The 22,968-nt window shown below is 35.4% G+C and overlaps 1 protein-coding gene across 2 annotated transcripts in view; it reads left to right on the top strand.

Moving 5' to 3' along the window:
* LOC149537093 (putative complex I intermediate-associated protein 30) overlaps window positions 1–22,968 on the top strand; it is a 174,766-nt gene that overhangs the window by 73,660 nt on the left and 78,138 nt on the right. For both annotated transcript variants that reach the window (XM_089807088.1, XM_089807087.1), the window contains exon 4: window positions 18,525–18,616. In XM_089807088.1, coding sequence (XP_089663214.1) covers window positions 18,525–18,616 — 92 coding nt within the window. The remainder of the gene's footprint in view (window positions 1–18,524; window positions 18,617–22,968) is intronic.

Raw genomic sequence — 22,968 nt, 5'->3', positions numbered from 1 at the left:
GCTAGCATTTCTTTGTCATAGATGCTGTAAGTTCTCTCAACACCTCGTAATTTCCTGCTCTCATATGCGAGGGGATGTTTGTCTTGCATGAGGACAGCTCCTATGCCCTCTCCTGAGGCATCACACTGCAGCTCAAAAGGCCTGGTGAAATCTGGAATGGCTAAAACAGGGCATGTACTGATCAACTCCTTGAACCTATCAAAACAATCCAGAGCCTTCTCTGACCACTTGAAACTGTCTCTCCGTCTCAAATCTGTAAGTGGTGCTGCTATCTGTGAAAATCCCTTCACAAATCTGCGGTAGAACCCGCAAAGCCCAAGAAATCCCTTGAGTTGCGAAATGTTCCTCGACGGTGGCCAATCCAGAATGGCCCTGATCTTGTCTGGGTCAACCCGAACACTTCCTGCACTAATAATATGCCCTAGATAGAGCAACTCTGTCATCCCGAACTTGCATTTACTCATCTTGGCATATAATGACTCCCTCTGTAGAATGTTGAGCACTGCATCAATATGCTTCAAATGTTCCTCCCAAGTACGGCTGTATATCAGTATATCATAAAAAAAAATCAACACAAACTTCCTCAACTGATCTCTGAATACTCTATTCATACAGGACTGGAAAGTGGCGGGGGCATTAGTCAACCCAAAGGGCATGACTAAGAACTCAAAATGTCCATAGTGGCATCTAAAAGCCGTCTTCTCCACATCCACCTCTCTAACCCGTATTTGGTGGTAGCCAGATCTCAAATCAATCTTAGAGAAGTAGCAGGCACCGTGCAATTCATCAATAAGCTCATCAATGCGCGGAATAGGGTATCGGTTCTTGATTGTCTTCTTGTTTAGTTCCCTATAATCAATGCACATCCTCATTTTACCATCCTTCTTCTTCACCAATACTACTGAAGAAGCGAAAGGACTCTTGCTTGGTCGTATGTGCCCCATGTCAATCAACTCCTTGATTGCCTTTTTCTATTTCATCTTTATATCTCTTTGGATGGTGGTTGGGTGTGATGATGACTGGCTTAGCCCCTTCCTCTAACTCAATAACATGCTCGATTCCCCTATTTGGGGGTCTCCCTGGAGGTATCTCACCAAACACCTTAGTATGTTTGGTTATTATTTTTTGTACATCAGGGGGATACTCCTGTTTATGTTGCTCTGTCACCTTAGGCATTACTCTGAACTCTGCTGTCCACTGCACCTAGTCGTGTCTGAAGAAACTCTGCATCCGCTTGAGTGACACCACTCGTAGTCTCCCATCTGACAAACCTCTGAGTACTATCTTCTTACCATTTGCCTCAAACTTCATTTCCATTTTCTGGAGGTTAAATGTAAACTCTTCCAGAGATTTCATCCAATTCATCCCAAGCACTATATCCTGATCACCAATGTTGACAACAAAGAAATCTCCCACCATGTCATAATCTCCCAAACGAAGTTGCAAGTTGGAGATTTTCTTGGTACAGTCGATTTTGAAGCCGTCGGCAACCATCACCTTAAATCCCCTATGCTCTTCCATATGTAGCCCTCTACGTGTCACAAACTTTTCATCAATGAAGTTATTTGTTGCCCCTGTATCAATGAGTGCCACAAATCTTTGTCCATCCAAAGTTCCCCTAACTCTGAAAGTGACGGCCTCCTGTATACTAGACAACTGAGCTATCGTGCTATCACTGTGTGCTTCCTCATGTGAAGAATTATCATCTCCATCTGATTCTGATGACTGCTCTGAATCTCCATCCACTGACTCTTCGGCTGAAAAGTACTCCATCTGCTTGGCTTTTGCTTTCAATGGACACTTATGTGACAAATCCCAAGGCTCCCTGCAATGAAAACAAAGCTTCTTCTTCCTGAGATCATTAAGTGTCTCATTGTCCAACCTCTTACTTTCCTCCTTAGGTGGCTGATCCTCTCTACGAAAAGGTTTACTCTCCTTATCTTTCCTCGAAGGGAAACTCTTTGCCTGGAATTTATTTTTAGAAGCTGAAGAGGAATCCATGTCACGAGCTTTCTTAATGGCTTCCTGCAAAGTGGGAGGGTTGAGAGCTTTAATCCACCCTCTCAACGGATCAGCTAACCCATCCATAAATAGAACTAGTATCCTCCATTCAGATACATCTGTTACTAACACTGCAAGTTTCTGAAATTCTGAAATGTATGTTTCCAATGATCCCCATTGTTTAAGCTGAGCTAACTCCTTGAAATGTAGTTCTGGATCCTTCCTATCAAAACGTTCAATCAGTCTCTCCGTAAACTCCACATATGAGGTAATGTGTGCATGACCCATAGTGACCATACCATGATGCCACCACTTGTGTGCTAACCCATCCAGATGAATTGCTGCATACTTAATAGCTTCTTCCTCAGGCATAGGGTTCAATTGAAAGTATGTATCAAGCTTTTGAACCCAAGCTCTTGCTGTAGACTTCCCCGAGCCATCATAATATGGTAACTGAAGTTTCCCTACTTTCTTTCGTAGCTCATAGCTTTGGTTCCTGTCATGTCCACGTGGCATATGTTTCATCCGCACATCCATATACTCCCTAAAGGTAATTGCAGCAGTAAAATCTGGACCTCTGGCTTCCCAATCTCTCCTCAACTGATCCTGTATATTAGTGATCTGGGGCTCTAGTACGGGCTGCTCTGGAGCTCTAGGAGGAAATGTGGGAATCATGGGCCTTGAACTCACTATCCTAGCTTGCTGGGGTGCATGACCGAAATTGTTCCCAACTTGTTCACCTCCATTATGTGTCCCATCCTGATTATTCCCATTCTGATTGTTACCATTCTGATTATTACCATTCTGATTATTTCCTCCACCTATGTTAGTGTTCAACCCCATTTGACGAGCCATCATCTGCATCATAACCTCCATTCTCTGATTTTGTTCCTGTGCCCTCTGTTCTGCTAATCGTTGTCCCTGTGCCAAGGTCTCTAATAACTGTAAGAATCTTTCCTCTCCAAGATCTCGAGCATTCTTGTCATCTCGGCCACCCATATTGATGTCTTGATGAAATAATACCTCCTTTGTGTCTATATGACTGGATTCTATGTCCACCTGCACGGATGACCTAGACTGTTTGCTCTGCAGGTCTGAAGTCCTATTTTGTCTTGCTCTGGTATTGCGGAAATTATAAGGCCCCTGTCGCATGCTCAAACAAAAAATGCTCTGATTTTAGTGTTTTGACATTTCGTCAAACACTTTCCCCTCTATCTGGCTGTTCCAAATTCCCTATAAGACCTCCACAGGATGGCAAGACTTATAGCTCTGATACCACTGTAATAACCCTCCTCAAATCTGCCCTCAAAAAAATGCTGATGAAAGCTCAAAGAATTTCATCAAACAATTCACATGCAAGGGACGTATGACTGATATAGTATTTCAGCTAGCTTCAAATGACCTTTTTACAATTTGCATCAATGAAGATCTTGTGCTAGAAGACTACAATGGACTACACAAATGACCTAACATGAGTGTGCTATTAAATTTGACAATATTCAGTGCATATATATGATCTAAGCATGAGAAATGAACACCTACAACCAACTAGCATTTTTACAAACAGTTGGTATGCAAACTAACTAGCTGATAAATAATGATATTAAATTGCTTAAATGACATCAGCAACTATTATCTTCTTAATTGCAATGAAAGTTACAATGCTCATGAAATATGGCCAAGACTTTGGCATTTACATAGATTACAAAATGATAATGCTGGTATAATGCACACTTACAGTTGAAAGCTTATAACACCCTAAAAGCAATACTAACAAAAGAACCTGGTTGTAGATGGCTGAAATAATTTCCTTCTATGCTGCCCCTTCTGCTTTGCTTTTTTCGAATTGCTTTTTCGGCCTGCTTTTTCGTACCCGCTTTTTCAGCCTGCTTTTTCGGGTCCGTTTTTTGAACTGCTTTTATGGATTGCTTTTCCCACCTGCTTTTTCGGTTCTGCTTTTTTCGGGCTGTTTTTTCGTATCTGCTTTTTTCAGACTGCTACCATGTTGAATCTCAAGACCATATCTTTCAATGGCGTCAAGATTTCCAGTTTGAAAGGTTCCGTCCTTCAAACTATTGAGATATAATCTTCAGAAAATTCTCCAATTTCTTTGATATTTCCAAGCCTGAATAAATGAGAGCTATCCTCTTCCTTTTAATCCCTTCCTCACTTGCTCCACGCTTCCGTCTTGCCAATGTGGGATAATACATGACTTTTAATATTACTTCGTTTTTTCTTTTTACAAAGTCCATGTATGTACTCAAAAGGGGGACTCTTGATTTTTATAAAGTGACTTTATGAAACATTATAATATTTAATTTAAATAGTCACTTTACCGTTGTAACTTCAAACATTAAAATAATATACCAAATAAACTCGAAATCCCACATATAATAGCTCATTAGAAAGAGCCCAACAAAACGCATCTCATCCTGTCACTGAAAATTGAAGGCACTGCATCCCCCTATTGGCTTACTAAAAATAGTAAGTCTTCCTGACAACCCAACAAATGAACTCCGTTTGGCCTGTAATTAAATTTGACTAGGCCAAATAACCTCGGGACCATACAAGAATGGGCTAACGACATCATACCTCCAAATTGGCTAAGTGGGGGCCATTATAAAATTGTTAAAGACTAAATTTGATTAGTAAGAAAATAAATCATTGTTGGTACAAAGTGTAAAAATTGACAAATTAAAAAAAAAACTCTTTAAAAGTAAGAGGTTTGTTGTGGACACATTTATCTGTTATTGCAGAATAATTTCATGATTATTTTTCGATTATATTTTCCCAGTGAAAATAATGCCATAGAATATTGCATAAGAAATTTGTAAGAAATAATAACAGGGAAATTATTTTCCTGTAAATTTTCTTAGTTCTTGATGGCTTGTCATTCTCTATTGTAAAGTGGGAACATAAGAGTATTGTCAATGTTTTTATATTTAGTAAAAGCATGGAAGGAATAGTTTGACTTAATTATGATAATTTTCCTATTATAGTGTCTGGTGTATTATTGGTGCATCAATGGAGATGTATATTCCTTTTTGTAGTTTCAAATAATTCTCATTAAAAGGAATGCATAAAAAAGATATTTTATCAATATCCAATGAAAGACCACAAAGGGTCAAAGGGACTACCAAGTGTAACAAGAAGGGGGCCAACTAGTAGCAGGGACACCAAATGTTTTCCAAGAAGAAACAGAGAAAACAAAAGGAGAGAGAACCGGAGGGAAGAGGACCCTCTGAAATCCAAACCCACTACATGTTCCAAACAACCATGAAGAATTTCTTAACCAAAGGGTAATGCATTTTCATATGTTTGAATTCTGAATATTATTTTGAGAAAGAACGGGTTAATATCTATTGGGGATATTTCAAAGTGCACAAATCTCATTATATGCTCCATGGCTATTGTTATTCGTGCAATCTGTTTGGGCACAAAGCAATAGAATGCAAAACATCAAAACAACATATGAATGATTGGAAAAGACCATATCACAGACAATATCTCTCCTACACCTTAAATGGATATTGTTACTTTTGCAACAAATTTGGTCATAGAGCATTAAATTGTAGAAGCAAAAAAAAAAACTTTTTAAACTTCAGAAATCAGAATATCTTTACACCATTGGTTGATCTTGATATCCTATGTTCAAATTGTAATAACTTTGGACATGTTGCCCATCAATGCAGAACAAATTTTCCTACAAATTCAGTAAAGAAAGAAAATCATACGAACAAGAAAGTTTGGAAAAAGAAAAAAAAGTCACTATTTGTTCAAATTGCTTTGTGTAATGACCCTCCTCAAATCTGCTCTCAAAAAATGCTGATGAAAGCTCAAGGAATTTCATCAAACAATTCACATGCAAGGGACGTATGACTGATATAGTATTCTCAGCTGGCTTTAAATGACTCTTTTTCAATTTGCATCAATGAGAATCTTGTGCTAGAAGACTCCAAATGGATTACACAATGGCCTAACATGAGTGTGCTACTAATTTTGACAATATTCAGTGCATATATATGATCTAAACATGAGAAATGAACACCTACAGCCAACTGGCATTTTTACAAACAGTTGGTGTACAAACTAACTAGCTGATAAATAATGATATTGAATTGCTTAAATGACACCAGCAACTATTATCTTCTAAATTTGCAATGAAATTTCTAATACAATGCTCATGAAATATGGCCAAGACTTTTGGCATTTACATGATATTACAAAATGATAATGCTGGTATAATGCACACTTACAGCTGAAACTTATAACACCCTAAAAGAAACAATACTAATAAAGGAACCTGGTTGTAGATGGCTGTAATAATTTTCTTCAATGCTGCCCCCTTTGCTTTGCTTTTCCGATTTGCTTTTTCGAATTGCTTTTTCAGACTGCTTTTTCCATTCCGCTTTTTCAGACTGCTTTTTCGGATTGCTTTTTCGTATCTTCTTTTTTAGAGTGCTACCCTGTTGAATCTCAAGATCATATTTTTCAATGGCGTCAAGATTTCTAGCTTGAAGGGATTTCGTCCTTCAAACTATTGAGACATAATCTCCAGAAAATTTTTCAATTTCTTTGATATTTCCAAGCCTACTAAAAAGAAGCTCTTCCCTTTCTTTTATAGTGTTCTCACAAGAGCTCAGTCCTTCGTTTTCTCAATGTGGGATAAAACATAACTCCCTTTATGTAACTTATGTCTCCAATTTGTTATAAAATAAAGGGGACTCTTTTAATTTAAATATTTTCCACAAACTATAGTCTATGCATTAATAAAGTTAAATATTTAAATTTAACTTTATAAAATAGCTTTATCAATGCATAACAAATCTTATCAATGATAAACAAGTCTTCTTGTCGATTTTAAACAATTACTATCGACATACCGCTGCCACTGGATGTTTGACCATATCCAAGATGACTTACTATAAATAGTAAGTATGCCCAAAGTTGCCTCAAAACCCCACAGAAAGACCTGCAGCTGAAACTATCTAGGCCAAATGGCCTCTAAGTCCCTTTAATGTCCTAGTTAGCCTACGGGACCGTGGGGAAATAGGCCAACGACAACATTATGCTATGAATGTTAAAATGGGGACATTACACTTTGCATGCTCAAAACAAGAAAGACAAATGGTATGTTGACATGGGATGTTCAAGACACATGACAGGGGACAAAAGCAAATTCGTTTCATTTGAACCAATTAATGATGGGTCCATAAAATTTGGTGATAGTTCTAAACGAAGAATAAAAGGGAAAGGAACTCTTATTAGTCTAGATCATGGGAGAACCAACACTAAGGATATACTATATGTGAAAGGACTAAAAGCAAACTTACCAAGTGTAAGTTGGCTTTGTGATCAAGGACATAATGTAATGCTTCATCCAAAGGGTTGTGAAATCAAGAAGGATGGAGAGCTGATAGCAAATGCTAATAGAACAGAAAATGACCTATACATCTTATAAGACATGAAAAATGAAAATTGTTTCTTGGATCAACAAGATGAGAATTGGCTGTGGCTCAAAAGATTGGGGCATTTAAACTTTGACAACTTGGTCAAAATCAGTCGTAAAGGAGCTGTAAGAGACATATCAAAATGATCAAAACCTACAAACACCATTCGCAAACAATGTCACCTAGTACAGCAACAAAGAAGCCCATTCAAAACTAAGAAGTACTCTACATCTAAGCCACTTGAACTTGTGCATTCAGATTTATGTGGTCAACCAGGACAAAAAGTTTTTAAGGAGAAAAAGATCTTTCATGTTATTTATTGATGACTACACTAGAATGACTTGGGTAGGCTTTCTAAAAGAAAAATTAGAAGCACTCGATAAGTTGAAAGAATGAAATGGATACAAAAATAAAATGTCCTAGAACGGATAGAGGCGGAGAATTCACATCACGTGAATTTGATGTGTATTGTGAAAATAATGGAATTAAGTTTTAACAGACAACTTTCAGCACCTAGAACTCAACAAAATATAGTTGTTGAAAGAAAGAACAGGACGGTTCAAGAAATGTCAAGGGCAATGCTTAATGAATCTAATTTAGCTGATTCCTTTTGGAAAGCAGCAGTATAGAGAACAGTCTACATTTTAAATCATCTAAAAATAAGAGTAAATCATGATAAGACACCTTACAAATTATGGAAAGGAAGGCCAGCATCAGTCAAGTATTTCAGAAGTTTTGGAAGCACGTGTTATATAATAAGGGATGAAGATGACTTGGTTAAATTTGAAGCTAGAGCAGATGAAGGAATCTTTCATGGATATTCATCTAAAAATAAAGCATATAGATGTTACAATAAAAGACTTTACAAGATCGTGGAAAGCACAAATGTAAAGATTGATGAAGGATCTGAGAAGATAAAAGAAAATGCAGAAATACCAAGTACGCATGAAGAAGGAGAAGATCCAAAAGATGAAGAAGATGAAGAAGAAATCGAACAAACACTTTTGAAAGCAAAAACCCTTTTAAAAACACCATCAAAAACTCCATTGTAGACACCAGCAACAACACGTTCAAAATTTGTCCAAAGAAATTATCCAGAAGACTTGGTAATAGGAGATCTAGAAAAGGAAGTTCAAACATGAAGAAGGTTGGCAAACAATGATGAGCATGCCTACCTTTGTCTTTTATCAAAAATAGAACCAAAGAACTTCAAAGAAGCAAATGAAGACCAACATTGGGTAAAAGCAATGGAGGAAGAATTGAACCAAATAAAAAAGAACAACATTGGGGAAATTGTTCTAAGGCCAAAAGATAAAAATGTCATAGGAATCAAATGGGAGTTTCGGAATAAAATGAATGAAAATGGAGAAGTCACAAGGAACAGAGAAAGGCTTGTTTGTAAAGGTTATGCTCAAGGAGGAGTGAATTTTGAAGAGACATTTGCTCCAGTTGCAAGATTGGAAGCAATTCGGATGTTCCTAGCATTTGCAAGTCATAAAGCATTTAAAGTTTACCAAATGGATGTAAAATCAGCTTTCCTAAATGGAGACTTAGAAGAGGATTTACATTTTTTTGAAAAAGAGGATCATGTGCATAGATTAAGAAAAGCACTTTAAAGGCTAAAACAAGCTCCAAGAGCCTGGTATTCTAGATTGGATAATTATCTTCAAAGTCAAGGTTTCAAAAGAGGAGTGGCACATAGTAATCTATACATCAAGTCTGAAAATGACAAACTTTGAATAGTAGTTGTATATGTGGATGACATAATATTTGGAGGAGGAAGTAATCAAATGTTTAAAGAATTTTCCATGAATACACAAGAAGAATTTGAGATGTCCATTCTTGGAGAATTATCCTTCTTTCTTTGATTGCAAATAGAGCAAACAAGTAAAGGAATATTCATTTCTCAAGGTAAATATATCAAAGAGATGTTGAAGAAATTTGTAATGGAAGATTGTACTCCTGTTGGCACCCCTATGATTACTGGATGCAAGCTTTGTAGAGAAGATGAATCCCCAAGCGTAAATCAATCCCAATACAGATCCATGACTGGAAGTTTATTATATCTAACTGTTAGAAACAATAGTCCACCAAGATAACTAGAGGGGGGGGGGGGGGGGGGGGGGGGTGGGTTTGGTGAATTAGTTATGCAATAATTAGAACATTTATCAACCTTAAACAATCTTATCCATTCAACCAAAGTAAACAGTAACCATAACAAGATGCATATAGACAATTACACTAGATATGTTAACTAGGGAAACCCTTGACCAGAGCGAAAACCTCAGTGGGAATGATGCCCACAAGATAATGCACTAATATAAATATTCTTTGTTAGAGGATGAACCCTGTTAGGAGTCTATTACAATATTTTCACATATGAGTCTCTGTTAGGAGTTGTGCCAACCCTGTTAGGAGTTGTAGAAGACAGAAGGACCCACTATCCAAACAACTTCTGGGACAAGACCACTGAACTCACTGTCCAACTGATCTCTCAACTATTCCTTGCAGAATAATTGTGTGTACTGCACTTTAACTTCTTTCCTCTATCTTGTCAACCATACCAATCACTATCAGACCTTGTAGACCAAGTCATGAACCTCGGATCCATCCAACTTTGTATTACACAATAAAACCTCGGTAATGAAGTTTCCTTCACTTCTGTTCAGCTCTACTTATCTTTGCATTCCGCTCTTCAATCATTCACACTTTTTCATGATAAAGGAAAATGCCCTTCCTTTATACCAAATCCATAAAACAATTCCCTGTGGCTGTTACACCTTCTCAATTAATTATTATAGGATCACATTAAGGACACGTTACACTTAGCGATAACATTAATCTTTCACCTTGCCACTTGAATAACTTTCCGTACACGTAACATTTTGACGAGTGAGCTTGTCCATGTCATCACCAACATGTTTTCTTCACATCTGTAACTTCGGCTTACCAGAATAACAACTCTGCTAAAAGATATAACAAGTTTACTAGAACATGCCTCTATAAACTTCATTTCAGAATAGTCTTCACCGAAACTTGTATAACTTCTTCTGGACTTAATATTTTATGCTTCCGAGGTTACCTTCGTATACTAGACACAGTATAATCTCCTTTTAACCTCGCTACTGAAAGTACTCAATGATCTATCCGTACCAACTTGATCTTTAATGACAAACATAATGATCTAATCATTTTTCTACAATACTCCCCCATAGGAATATCATTAGCATTCATGTTTCCAACACTAACAGCTACAAGGATTGATATCTTGCAAGCTATTACAGTGGTGGCCCGATTTCAAGCAATGTCAAAAGAAACTCATGTTGTAGCAATTAAGAGAATATCAAGTACCTAAAAGGCACTATGGATCTTGGATTATGGTATCCAAGAGAAAAAGATTTCAGTTTCATCGCCTACACAGATGCAGATTTGGGAGGCAATATTAATGATGGGAGAAGTACAAGTGGATGTGCATTTTTTCTGGGTAATTGTCCAATATCATGGCTAAGCAAGAAGCAAGGATCAGTAATTTATCTACTGCAGAAGCTGAGTACGTCACAGCAGTAGCTAGTTGTACACAAGTGCTTTGGATGAAGTAAACTTTGAGAGGATGTAAAGCTTGAGTTTGAGCATCCTATTGCCATCTTTTGTGACAACACAAGTGCGATCAGTATATCAAAGAATCTAGTCATGCACTTCAAAACAAAGCATATTTCAATCAAATACCACTTTCTAAGGGAACAAGTACTTGAGAAACAAGTCAAGTTGGAATACATCAACACCAAGGAGCAAATTGCTTATATCTTCACAAAACCCCTTCCAAAGGAGACTTTTGAGTAGCTGAGGGAGAAATTGGGAGTAGTGTCACTCTCATCCATTCACTAAAAGTTTCATATGGAGCATGAGTTCAAGGGGAGCATTCTCCAGCCCTAGAGTCCCTTTTCCATTGATGACAAAGGGGGAGAGATTGGAGAAAGGGGGAGCAGCGAACTAAGGGGAGACATACATAACCTAGATCGTATATTTGAGCCGTTGCCATCAATGACAAAGGGGGAGATTGATGAGAAATTGTCATTGATGTCAAGCATGATATATATATATATATATATATATATATATTAAAGAAACAATCAGTTAAGTGTACATGACCTACAAAATTGCAGAACTAATAGAATATCTACAGCAACACATAAGAGAAGTATCAAGTGTATAAGATCTGCAAGTATTCCATTATACATACACATGGCAGTGGAGATGAAGAAAGGCTGAGATTAGTATGCACATAATCAGAAATTTAAATATCTACATACTGTGTCATCCCAAAGCATGGAGTATGATAAACAGTGAGTAACTATAAAAGCTAGTATCCAAGGAGAAAAAGTCTATGATGCTTAAAAGAAATAAACATTGACTAAACCTTCTCTTACATTGAAATAAAGAAGACTATGTAAGTCATCCGTCAGCATCCTTAGCACTATACAGTTTTTCAAAAGACATAATGAACAGATGTGAGATGAAATAAATTATGAGAACACAGTAGTATACTCCAGTGATATTTCCAGCAGCATTCTTAGCACTACCCAGAAAGCATGTCATAACAGAGGAATAAGTTGAGCAGCAAATAAACATTATATAAAGGGACAATGAAATATGTATGAGACTCATTGTACAGGAGCCACCAAAAGTCTGGAAGATAACAAAAAGTGTTAGAAGGCAAAAAGCGTTCAGTATACATACGTTGATTCCAAATGGAGGCATAAAACAAAAGTCACGGCGGAGTCTTGTTTAAAACAGCACAGTTGTATGATATGAACCGCAACATAAATGCATAGATTATAGCTTGATTTATGACAAGTCAAGACATAATATATCCCAATGATGAAGACTTGAAAATGGTCAAGAAACGAAAAAGCCAAAGGTTTGATTCAGATAACATTCACGATAAGAACCAAAAATAAGTGGACAGTATATATGCAAAAGCTTCAGCATATAGTAGAGCAGAGTCAAACATTTCAACCATGTATATCACACATCATGATAACAAGATACAAAAGCCATAGATTCAAAGCATGATGCCATCGGGAGTTTGATACAAAAGCCGTCACACATCTAAGAGATAAGTTATGTTAAAACAAAGTCAAAGCCTGGACACATGAAGTAAATATACGATGAGGAATGAGGGATAAATACTATCGCAAAGTGATATGCAGTGACAAAGAATGTGCAGCAGTCTGACAAATCAAAGAGGACATTGGAGTCTTCAGCAATTAAACAAAATATATTTGACTGACGCTGACAACAAGAGTCAATGACAATAAACAATTACAGTGATTATGCAAATAGCAAACCTACTGAGGATGATAATCAGCTTGGAGAAAGAGACGATAATGATATATCCTCAATGTTTTTAATGGAATTATTTGTTTTCAAAAGAATGACTTCAATATTTGACGCACCAAATACTTATGAGGCAATGATGTAATTGACATCTCGAGGAGCATATGAGTTTTTATGATTCATACATATGCTTGAATGGAAAGCGATGAGTATGGGGCTATTGTATAAAGACAAAGACAATTTGATTATCGGGAGATAGACAAATGCACAACTGCAGTCACATCGTCTTACATATGCCTGGGTATTCACGTCATACAAGAGATGATTAGAAATATTAAATTAAAGATCATGACCACTCGTTAATGCACTTGGAGGATATCGTGATCAAGATGTCTTTAAATGATATGACTTGTCACAAAATAAATAAAGATAAACACAAGGCATCGGTAATGTTTTAAGCAAGCATTACATAAACAAATTAATAAAGGCTGTAATTATCATTTTTGAAATAATGTGATGTATTTGAAAAGTCACAACTGCAGATGGCTGGAGATATAAGTAACAGTTTTTTTTTTTTTTTCAAAAAGTAAGCAGTTGGAGTCAAGAAGAAAGTGAGACGGTGAATAATATATATTCAGATTTTAATCTTACTTTTATATATATATATATATATATAGAAGCACATATAGAGAAAAGTGTAATAAAAGGAATATATTATATATTTAGATTTATAATCCAGTGAGTGAAGGTGTGAGAAGCACAATATCAGCTGACTTCAAATTTAAAGGAGTTTCATAGTTTCCATTGTCCATTGTAGAAGACAACAAACAAGGTGGAAGTTCAGATTTGCATTTAGAAGTGAAGTAGGTGCTTTGCTTCAAGGTCGGTGCCTTCAAAGAGTGGGAGTTGCAGCTTCCATTGGGTAGGTGCTTGCAAAACGAGGTTGGAGCCTCTTGTAGGTCGGAGCCTACAAACATTTTGTAAGAGATTAAAGTTTATAAAAGCAATTATTTTGCCGTGGTTTTCTCCCACATTGGGTTTCTACGTAAAACTTGTGTTATTGTGTTCATGTGCATAATTGTTGATTTTAATATTTGAAGTTATTGTTTGGATAAACTTTTAAATTGGCAAAGTTTTTATTATATTGATTCACCACTCCCTCTCAGTGTAATTGTGTGCCCTTCATGAAGATGGTTCTATTCCATTTGTGTTATTTTTTAGGAAGAAAAGATTTCAGGATTTTTGGGCACCAAGTCCACAGAAAGTTGGCATAAATGGATTTTGTGTGCAATTTTATTCCATTCATTATTGGACACAAAAATATTGGTATATTTGGAACACTAGGTACTTAGTCTTGAGACGATTGGATGATGCTAATTTAATCAAGAAATAACTACTTAATTTAGTGTTCTAGGAATAAATTGACACAAAATTAAATATACAAGTAAAGCGTTTTCAAATAATTTAGTGTTCTAAGATTAAATTGACACAAAATTAAATATATAAGTAAAGCGTTTCCAAACATTAATAAAAATACATGACCAAAAAGGAAAGAAAATGAAGGGGATAGATATGAACATAAATGGAAGGCCTTTGTGCCTTAAATAAAGAGCACAACCGATAAAATATCTAAAATATTGAAAACAAAAGGGATTGAAACCACATCCTAACCTGTTAACATCTTGGAAAAGATCTGAGATCTCTAAAGGACAAACTGGATGATAGGAAAATCTGTGATATCCACATGATATCAAAGCAAAACAAGGATTGATGAACACAATATTGATACCAAATAAGATACTGTAGAAAATCCATCCTTAGCAGAACACACTGCTGCAATTAACATGCCATTTGCATTGATAAAACAAAGATATTAGTTGAGAAAGATCCAGATGTAATATGCCAATAGTCTATTGAAATCACTCAGCATGATGATAACAATAACAGGGACAATGGTTGAAGCATTAACCTCTGTCAAATGATTCATAAAATAGCTACACAACATTTACCATAAATAAAAAATATAGACGTGAATCTGTAATTATAATGTTTTGGACCAGCTCAGCATTAAATCTCTTACATGATCTATTTTGATGAATGAAGGCAATCCATTCACATTTCTGCAATGCCACCACTTCTAGAATAATAAAAATAATAAATAATAAGAATAAACAAATGAACAAATAAATAATAATAAATTATGATATGATTTATTAGTATTTTAACTAAACTCTTAATACACTAATCAAAGAATATCTTATAAATTAATATAACATTATATTATAATCAATGAATATAATAATATTATATAATAGATTAATCTATTTGTAATGCATTATAATACAATAATAAAATAAAAATAATCAGAAATATACAAAAAAACGATATCAGAAATATTATATAAATAAATAAGTAATACTAACATATGTAAGACAACAGAACATACATAAATATAAAATATTGATGACAGAAAAATAATTGCAAAATCAATTTACCTTCATTCACACCGAGTAAACTTAGAACAAATACTGCCCATATATCTTCTGATAGTCCCATAGGTACTAATATTGTATTATGAAGAATTTAGAGATGGCGAGCCAATGATATCATCTGACCTAATCTTTAACAACCTTATTATTAATGTTGTAGACTGTCAAGAAACGATGATAGAGAATGAGCTTTGGCTAAGGCATCCACCGACCACATTAGAAGTTAGTGTTTGGATTATTAACAATCGATTATTATCCATCGATATCATAAGAAGAAATACAACATGGGATAGAAGATTAACATATAACAATTGCCTTAACGGTGATGAGACCATTTATATTAAGACATACAAACAGACACATGTCTATGGACGCAGCCCATTGATACCATAAGATATTTAAAAGAATCAAATTAGAACTTCAAGGGGGATAAGAAAGAGATACCCAGAGATAATATGATCTGCAAACTAGATGAGAAAAGAAGAAAAAGTTACAGACCGACGAACCAAACACAGATTCAACCATTAAATATAAGTCCAATCAAAATACTTAATAACTTATCAGTGACGATTCTTTATTCCTGGGAATAAGTCCAATAAAACATTTACTAGTTTGCAAAGATAATCAAATACAGGGAGTACTATGCACATGATAAAAAGAAATACAGCTGGCTGAGTAGGCACTCATTATTCAAGACAGCAGTGAGCAGTGAAATGAACATTCAGTGGCAAGACAATTGGCAACAAGGAGAAAATAACAACTTGGTGGATATAGTCAGTGGCTAAAGACATATATATCTTGGCATTTATAACATTGAAAACTCAAACCCCATTTTGCACATACATAGGCTGTAAAATATATATATGGACAGTGTGTACAATAGTGAACACTTAAAGAAGGATACAAGAGCATCAGTTCCACAGATAAGGGCATCTAATCAGCAAAAAATAAAAAAGAGTGGCACCAAGGAGAAGATATAGATCAGCATAGAGGGAAGGTGGGAAGACAGTGATCTTTACACATTGATATATGGAGGAGTTTAATCAAAAGCTAATATAATCCAATCAACATTAAATCTAAAACATATTCTAATCCAGTCAGCGATAGGAGAAGCAAATACAGTCACCATATAAATAGCCCCGGTTATAGTCAGCGATCTAAGCTCAGTTCAATGACTATCGTGTCCACTTTAACCATCTGTTCACAAGAATATATCATATGAGATATTATACGATCTTCCTAAAGAAAAGAGAATATAACTAGCTATATCTAGCCAGTAAAGAATTGAATAGTTATCAAGAATAATAGATGCTCCCCATAAAATATATATTTAACTTATTCTACCAGATAAAGGTTATAGTAAGAATACTCCATTTATTACATACCCTGTAACATGTCATTATACAGGATGATACACATATATATTCATGTTTGGGAAAGTGAACGTATTAAAAAGAAGGTATCATAACTTGTGGGATGTATCAAGCTAATCTCATTCTACAAATCAGTCTTACAAGTTCTCTAATATAAAAATATGTATAAGAAACATTTTATGTGGAAAATGACAAGTCATATTGACCATATTATTCGTCACATAGTTCAAGTAAAAGGTCAAATAGAATAAGAATGAGAAATTGAAGAAATTTGTCTTAGTTGCCAATAGGGGACATTACAATCTCACATAAACTAGCAATCAATTCATAATATTATACCCTTTGCATAGTGAATTTTCAGTTTTGAATCTTTTTCTAACAGCTAAAATTTGCAGCTTTGCATTTCAGTTCACAATCTTTTTGTAGCTGAACTTCATGGCTGCTCTATTTGAAACATGACATAATATATTACTCGTGACTGGATCTACTTCAAAATGCTGGCCTATGGTTTTCATCAATTAAAAGTACTTAAATTGATGAGGTGCTCTCTAGGATGCCTACTTAAAGATATAAATGGATGTTGTCACCTAAAACAAATCTCCCATTAGATTTCAGGTGCTCATATTGATTGAGGGTTTCCATCTCTTCCTAACTATGAGGTAATGCAATCAAGTGTAAAGAACAAATTTATAAAGATTCTGAGCTCAACCCTAAAGGTATAGATCAGTAGGTTTGCTTGGCTCATAAACTCTTTGAATAACAACAATCTCTCAAGAGTCAACATGTTATCCATGGTTCATTGTTCATTTAATTAATATGAGTTTCTTGAAATATAGAAAATTAACATGATATACAAATAACGTCAACATTTACTTTTATATTATTTATATATGATGCCAAAATCAGGTGTACTAGACTTTTTTAAGAACATCAGATTGCAGGGAAGAAATGGCACATGAAAGGAAATTAAACCAACACTATAATTTGATCTATCATCGTTACTTTTATAGATAAAACCATGTTTATTAAATGCTCTGTCTAAATTCCTTGTCAGCAGAAAGGTTTATATGAGTCAATTTCTTATTGGTTACAATTTTTTTGGCATGGCAAAGCCTCATATTTATTAAAAAGAAGATATTACATTTATAAAAGAATTCTGGTGGATGTTTTGTGGAGCACCAGTGATTTGACAATGTTTCTTCTCATATATTTTCATATACATATATTATCTATTCGTAGTTTCAATCAACTAATATCTAGCTTTTCGAGAAAGTAGTTTCGATGTTACTCAGTGGTGTTTATTTAAAACTATTAATATTGTGAACAATTTTTTGTTCCATCTTAAGATGATTTGGCGGTCATTTCTATTGAACATTTATCTTAAATCACATTAATTGACATGTTCAATGCATTCAGGTGAAATAAAATTGCAAATTTGAATATGGACAAACAGAATTCTAGTATTTAAACAGGTTGCCACGCACATGAGAGCCTTATCCATATCCATTGCCAATAATGGAAGGACAGCTCAGCCATATGAGAGTTGTGTATTATGCTGTCTAGGATGCAGGATAAGACATGTCATATTGAAGTGATTATTCACATTTGTGACTTCCTATTTTGTATGCATCTTTTGCTCTCTCTCTCTCTCTCTCTCTCTCTCTCTCTCTCTCTCTACACACACACACACACACACACATGCACATGCATATATGATATACATAAACATATACATGTCCATACCTACAGTTTCTGTTAAAGTGGAGATTGGTTGTATTGGATAAATTAAAACACTTTAATTTTCGAACTAATGTTTGTTGTTGAAAGTGTTGTAATCTGCATTATTCAATGAATTTTTCTTATATTGTTTTTAGGGGTTTTCTCGGGTCATCTATCATCAGAACTGTCACAAGATTCTAGATGGGTAATGAATCGCAGTGGGTTTTGTGGTATGCGATCTAAACAGGTGAACATTTTCATGAAATTTACAGCTGTTGATCTTCTCCTTGGTTTCATAGCTGAAGGTCAGCCTGATTACATAAATAGAATAGAAGAAAAATAGTTGTATTGAAGCAAGATCCATCTTTTGGTTGCATTTTTGGGGCTGCTTTTAAACATAAATTTAACAGAAGGAATCAGTGTTGGAAATTATAAAAACACCAATAAAATCTGTTCCTTCAGCATGCATTGAAATTTGATGCCCTTAAAACACAAGAATTTGCAGGCTAGTTGCACGTGTTTACACATACATGCATATTACGACAAATTTGTATGATTCATGTGTCCGAGGATGTAAGTTGCTGATTATTGTTTAGGACATGCAATTTAACCTCTGTTATGCTTCAAGTTTTATAGTTTGCATTATTTCAAGTTCTAGGAGTGATGATGTTCATTGAGATTTAAATCACAAATTGAACCTATTAATTCTGGTGTTTAGAGTCATTGTTATAGAGTAAGAGCTGTCATAGCTGAAAATTATATCTTAAACGGACTATTACATTCCTTGTAGGGCTCTTTAGAAACTGTAATTAATGTATCATCAACTGTTTAGTGGTATACAAATAACAAAAGCAATGAGTAAATTTTCTAGAATCTCAAGAAAGTACTGATCTCCACTGCTGACTATGAAGATAGTTGCTTAAGCCCATGGTTTCACAATAACAATTAAAATAACTTGTCCAATGGGTTGAACTTAATTGGTTTAAACATTGGGTTTTCATCACGTAAACCCACTTTGAATTCCTCATACAGATATGTAATATAGAATTCTCAATTGCAACTCTTGGTCTTCCATAGTTGGCATCTAATATGGAAGTGGTTTCTATATGAAAGTGGATTCCTTAGTAGCGACTCTTGGTCTTCCATAGGTGATTTCTAGTACATTTGATTGTAAGGAGCTTGTATTGGTCTATTGTTGATGGTCGAATAAGCAAGATACTCCTAATTGATATCAAAATAACAATTACTAGACATAGACGATTTTAATTTTTATTGGAATAGTTCCAATGATAAAAATAATCAAAACGAACCTGTTTGTGAATGTTTGCAAAATTTTACATAATTCCAACCCACCCCTATGCTAAATACCCTCTGACCTAAAACAACATCCACTTCCCATGTCCTTAATTGTCGTTTTTATATGCTACTTGTTGTGAGGTTTTCATATCGTCGTATTGCAGATGGGGACCCCCTCTTTTAGTAGATGGGTCTAGGTGGTAGAGCAATTTGGCAATAGTTAGGAATTTCACAAGTCTTCACCCAAAAATCAAGTCCAAAAATAAAAAAGGGCAAAATTTGGGCTTTTGAGAAAATTGAGTGAAAATGGTAAAATTTGGTTAAGTACAAAAATCAGAAATTAAAAATAAAAGTGAGCCAAAGATAAAAATCCTAAAGAATTTGCCTAATTAAAATTGTCATGAAGGGGAAATAAAAAATTATTGTTAAAAGAAAAATGCTCTTTCCCCTTTTTCTAGTAATATTGACACTTAAAGGAGTGGATTCCACCTTTTCAAGTGGCAAGCTTGCCACATCAAGGAGTGGATTCCACCTTTTCAAGTGGCTTTGAGACATGGAGTAATAAATCTCACCTTCTCAAGTGGCAGTTGGCACATCAAGGAGTGGTTTCCACGTTCTCATTTGGAAATTGACACATCAAGAAGTGGATTCCACCTTCTCATGTGGAAAGATTGCCACATCAAGGAGTGGATTCCACCTTCCAATGTGGTAATGAAATGAATTAACCAAAGAGATCAAATAAAGCCCAAAGATTGAGTTCAAATTTATTATTAGAAGATAATGATTTAAAATTTTAATGTAATTAAAACTTGGATTGAGCTTTGAATTATATAATTAATCATATTAAGCAAGGGGAGATTAATTTTTTTGTCCCGGTAAAAGATGATTTTATTAATATAATATATGTACCGAATTATAAAATGAGACCATTCCATTTGATTGATCATATCCCCATTTCTCAAAAGACTCCTCATCCCACAACAACCTAGTGACTGAAGCCAAAATCCATTTTAGCCATACATTTTGTAAGCCATATGAACAAAAGCTCGCCCTTGTACACTCGCCCTCTATACAAAATTGTGTTTAGAAACAATTGCACTTGCCTGTAGCTACACAAACAATAGTATCCTACCCAAAATTCTAGATAGTGTAACATTGCATATATATATATATGGATGAATATACGCTAACAATCATACCAACCTAGACGTTTCTACACAAAAAATTCTTCCAGTACAATACTAGCTTTGACATTAAAACCACAAAAAAATCCACTACCAAACACAAAAGTAAGGAGAAAGCCAACAAGATGAAGAACCAACTTTGCTACCAACACTTGTAGATTGGAACCCACAACCATAGAGCTAGAGCCACGATTTGAGGCACCCTTGCCATTGCTATCACCGTTGTATCAGCCACCATGTGACCTAGTCAACACTTTGTGAGTGCAACCCCTTCCTCGACCCCTAACATGAGAATCACTTATTCCTCGTCCTCTTCCTTTGGCATCGCTGTCATGACTTTGTCTACAGAACCTTCAACATGCTCTCTACCTCTTCCGTGCACATTGCTCTTAAATTCCCTCCTTCGATTCTCCATGGCTTCCATGTGACAATCAATTTCAGCTTGAAGATGTCAAGATTCATCTAATTCGTTGGAATCCCGACTGCTAATTCAATTACCAAGTTGTGGAGGAAATCCTCCAACAAAGAATAAGCTATGTGTGCTTTCTTCCTCTGCAAACTATCCCCAGACTGATTCAGTAGAAAATGGCACACTACCCCTACCCAATCTTCTCTTGCTGCTATAAAACCTTGCTTGGGAATTCTACATATTGGAGGATTTCTTCCAACTCCGCTCTCCATTCCAGTTTCACACAATGCTCTACATTCCTCTACACCTCCGCCCTTTGTGAAAAGTGCAAGTCCTGTACACAAAAAGGGTCATGATATTAGCATTTGTTTTCCAAGAACCTAGAAACTGCATATGCCACTCCAAGAAGGGATCAAATGTTACGAATGAAAAAAGGGTGCGCTGAGGTAAACATATATTTGAGCCTTTCTTTTGTTATTGACCCCTTGAACGACATTTGTTGCTTCTCAGCATTGAAACTGAAGTTTGCTTCCATCACCACAGTCTTCACCTCATAACTCATAACACTTGTGATAAAACAAGAATGAAACCTGGAGATCGGAATGAAGGAATGTATAGAAAGATATTAGATGTCTCTTTAATTATAGCACATGTGAGGGAAACCGAACTGAATTAATATTCCACCACCTTCCCCTCATTTGATTGCAGTGTAGTCCTTTCTCTTCCTTTGAGATCTCTACCAACTCAAACTTGTCATATCGCATCTGCCTTATTGTGTTGCCATGATGTCGTCATTTTCTCTATAACATGGATTTCATATCGATTGTTTGTCTGGACAATGAGTTAGCTAATGAGTTTCCATCACCGTAATCATGGGTTTTGATATTGTGAAACAACTCCAACCTCTTTTTGATAATTGATATAATTTTATGTAGCCTCGAAGTATATGAAATGCTGGACACAGTAGTGCTCACAATGATCTATGAATCTCCTAGATATAGGTTTTCCACATGTAGGTTTACTATTTTTGAGCTAGTTTGACCCCTAAAAGTGTTGCTTGGACCTCAGCTTTGTTATTGGTCCCCTCTAATTTGAATTTAGCTACACACCTTGCTCCAGATGGGGCCAAGATTACCTCTAGCAGCTCCATCAAAATTGATTTTGGCGGTTCCCACTTCACATTTTGCCCTAGTTTTGATGGGTGAATCCCCAAAGACCCATTAATTGGTCTGTACGTAGGCATGGACTATTGCCTTTGTATAAGAGAGTTCGTAAAGTAGAAAGGATATCTATTCGGAATTTGAGATTGCCATATTAACTAACTTAGTTATGCTTTTCTTAGTGCATAAATATAGTCTCTCTATGAGCTACTATTTTCCTTGAAAGATTCATCGATTCCTCTCCTTCCATAACTCCCTAAGAATGGCTGATGGGTACAAAAACCAAATGCAACAAAAGGATGACTTGTATTTTTTAATATGCCAATCCTGCAACATTTGCTTGATTGTAATAGGAAAGGCAAATTGTAAATATATTTTATTTATAAATATCCAACAAGTTGCTGCCACCTCACAATTGAACTAAAGATGATTGATGGATTCTTCTTCCTTTCTGGAGAAAGGGCATTGAAAGGTTGCATGACTCCTGTATCTCATTTGTTGTTCACCAGTAAGAACTTGACCTTTATTTATGTTGCCTAAGTTTTAGTTT

Source organism: Cupressus sempervirens, chromosome 10 (assembly GCF_028749045.1).
Source record: "Cupressus sempervirens isolate cs-2001-9-10 chromosome 10, ASM2874904v1, whole genome shotgun sequence".
NCBI classification, from domain to species: domain Eukaryota; kingdom Viridiplantae; phylum Streptophyta; class Pinopsida; order Cupressales; family Cupressaceae; genus Cupressus; species Cupressus sempervirens.
The sequence above is the reverse complement of the archived record's forward strand: the minus strand, read 5'-3'. Positions and strand labels throughout refer to the sequence as shown.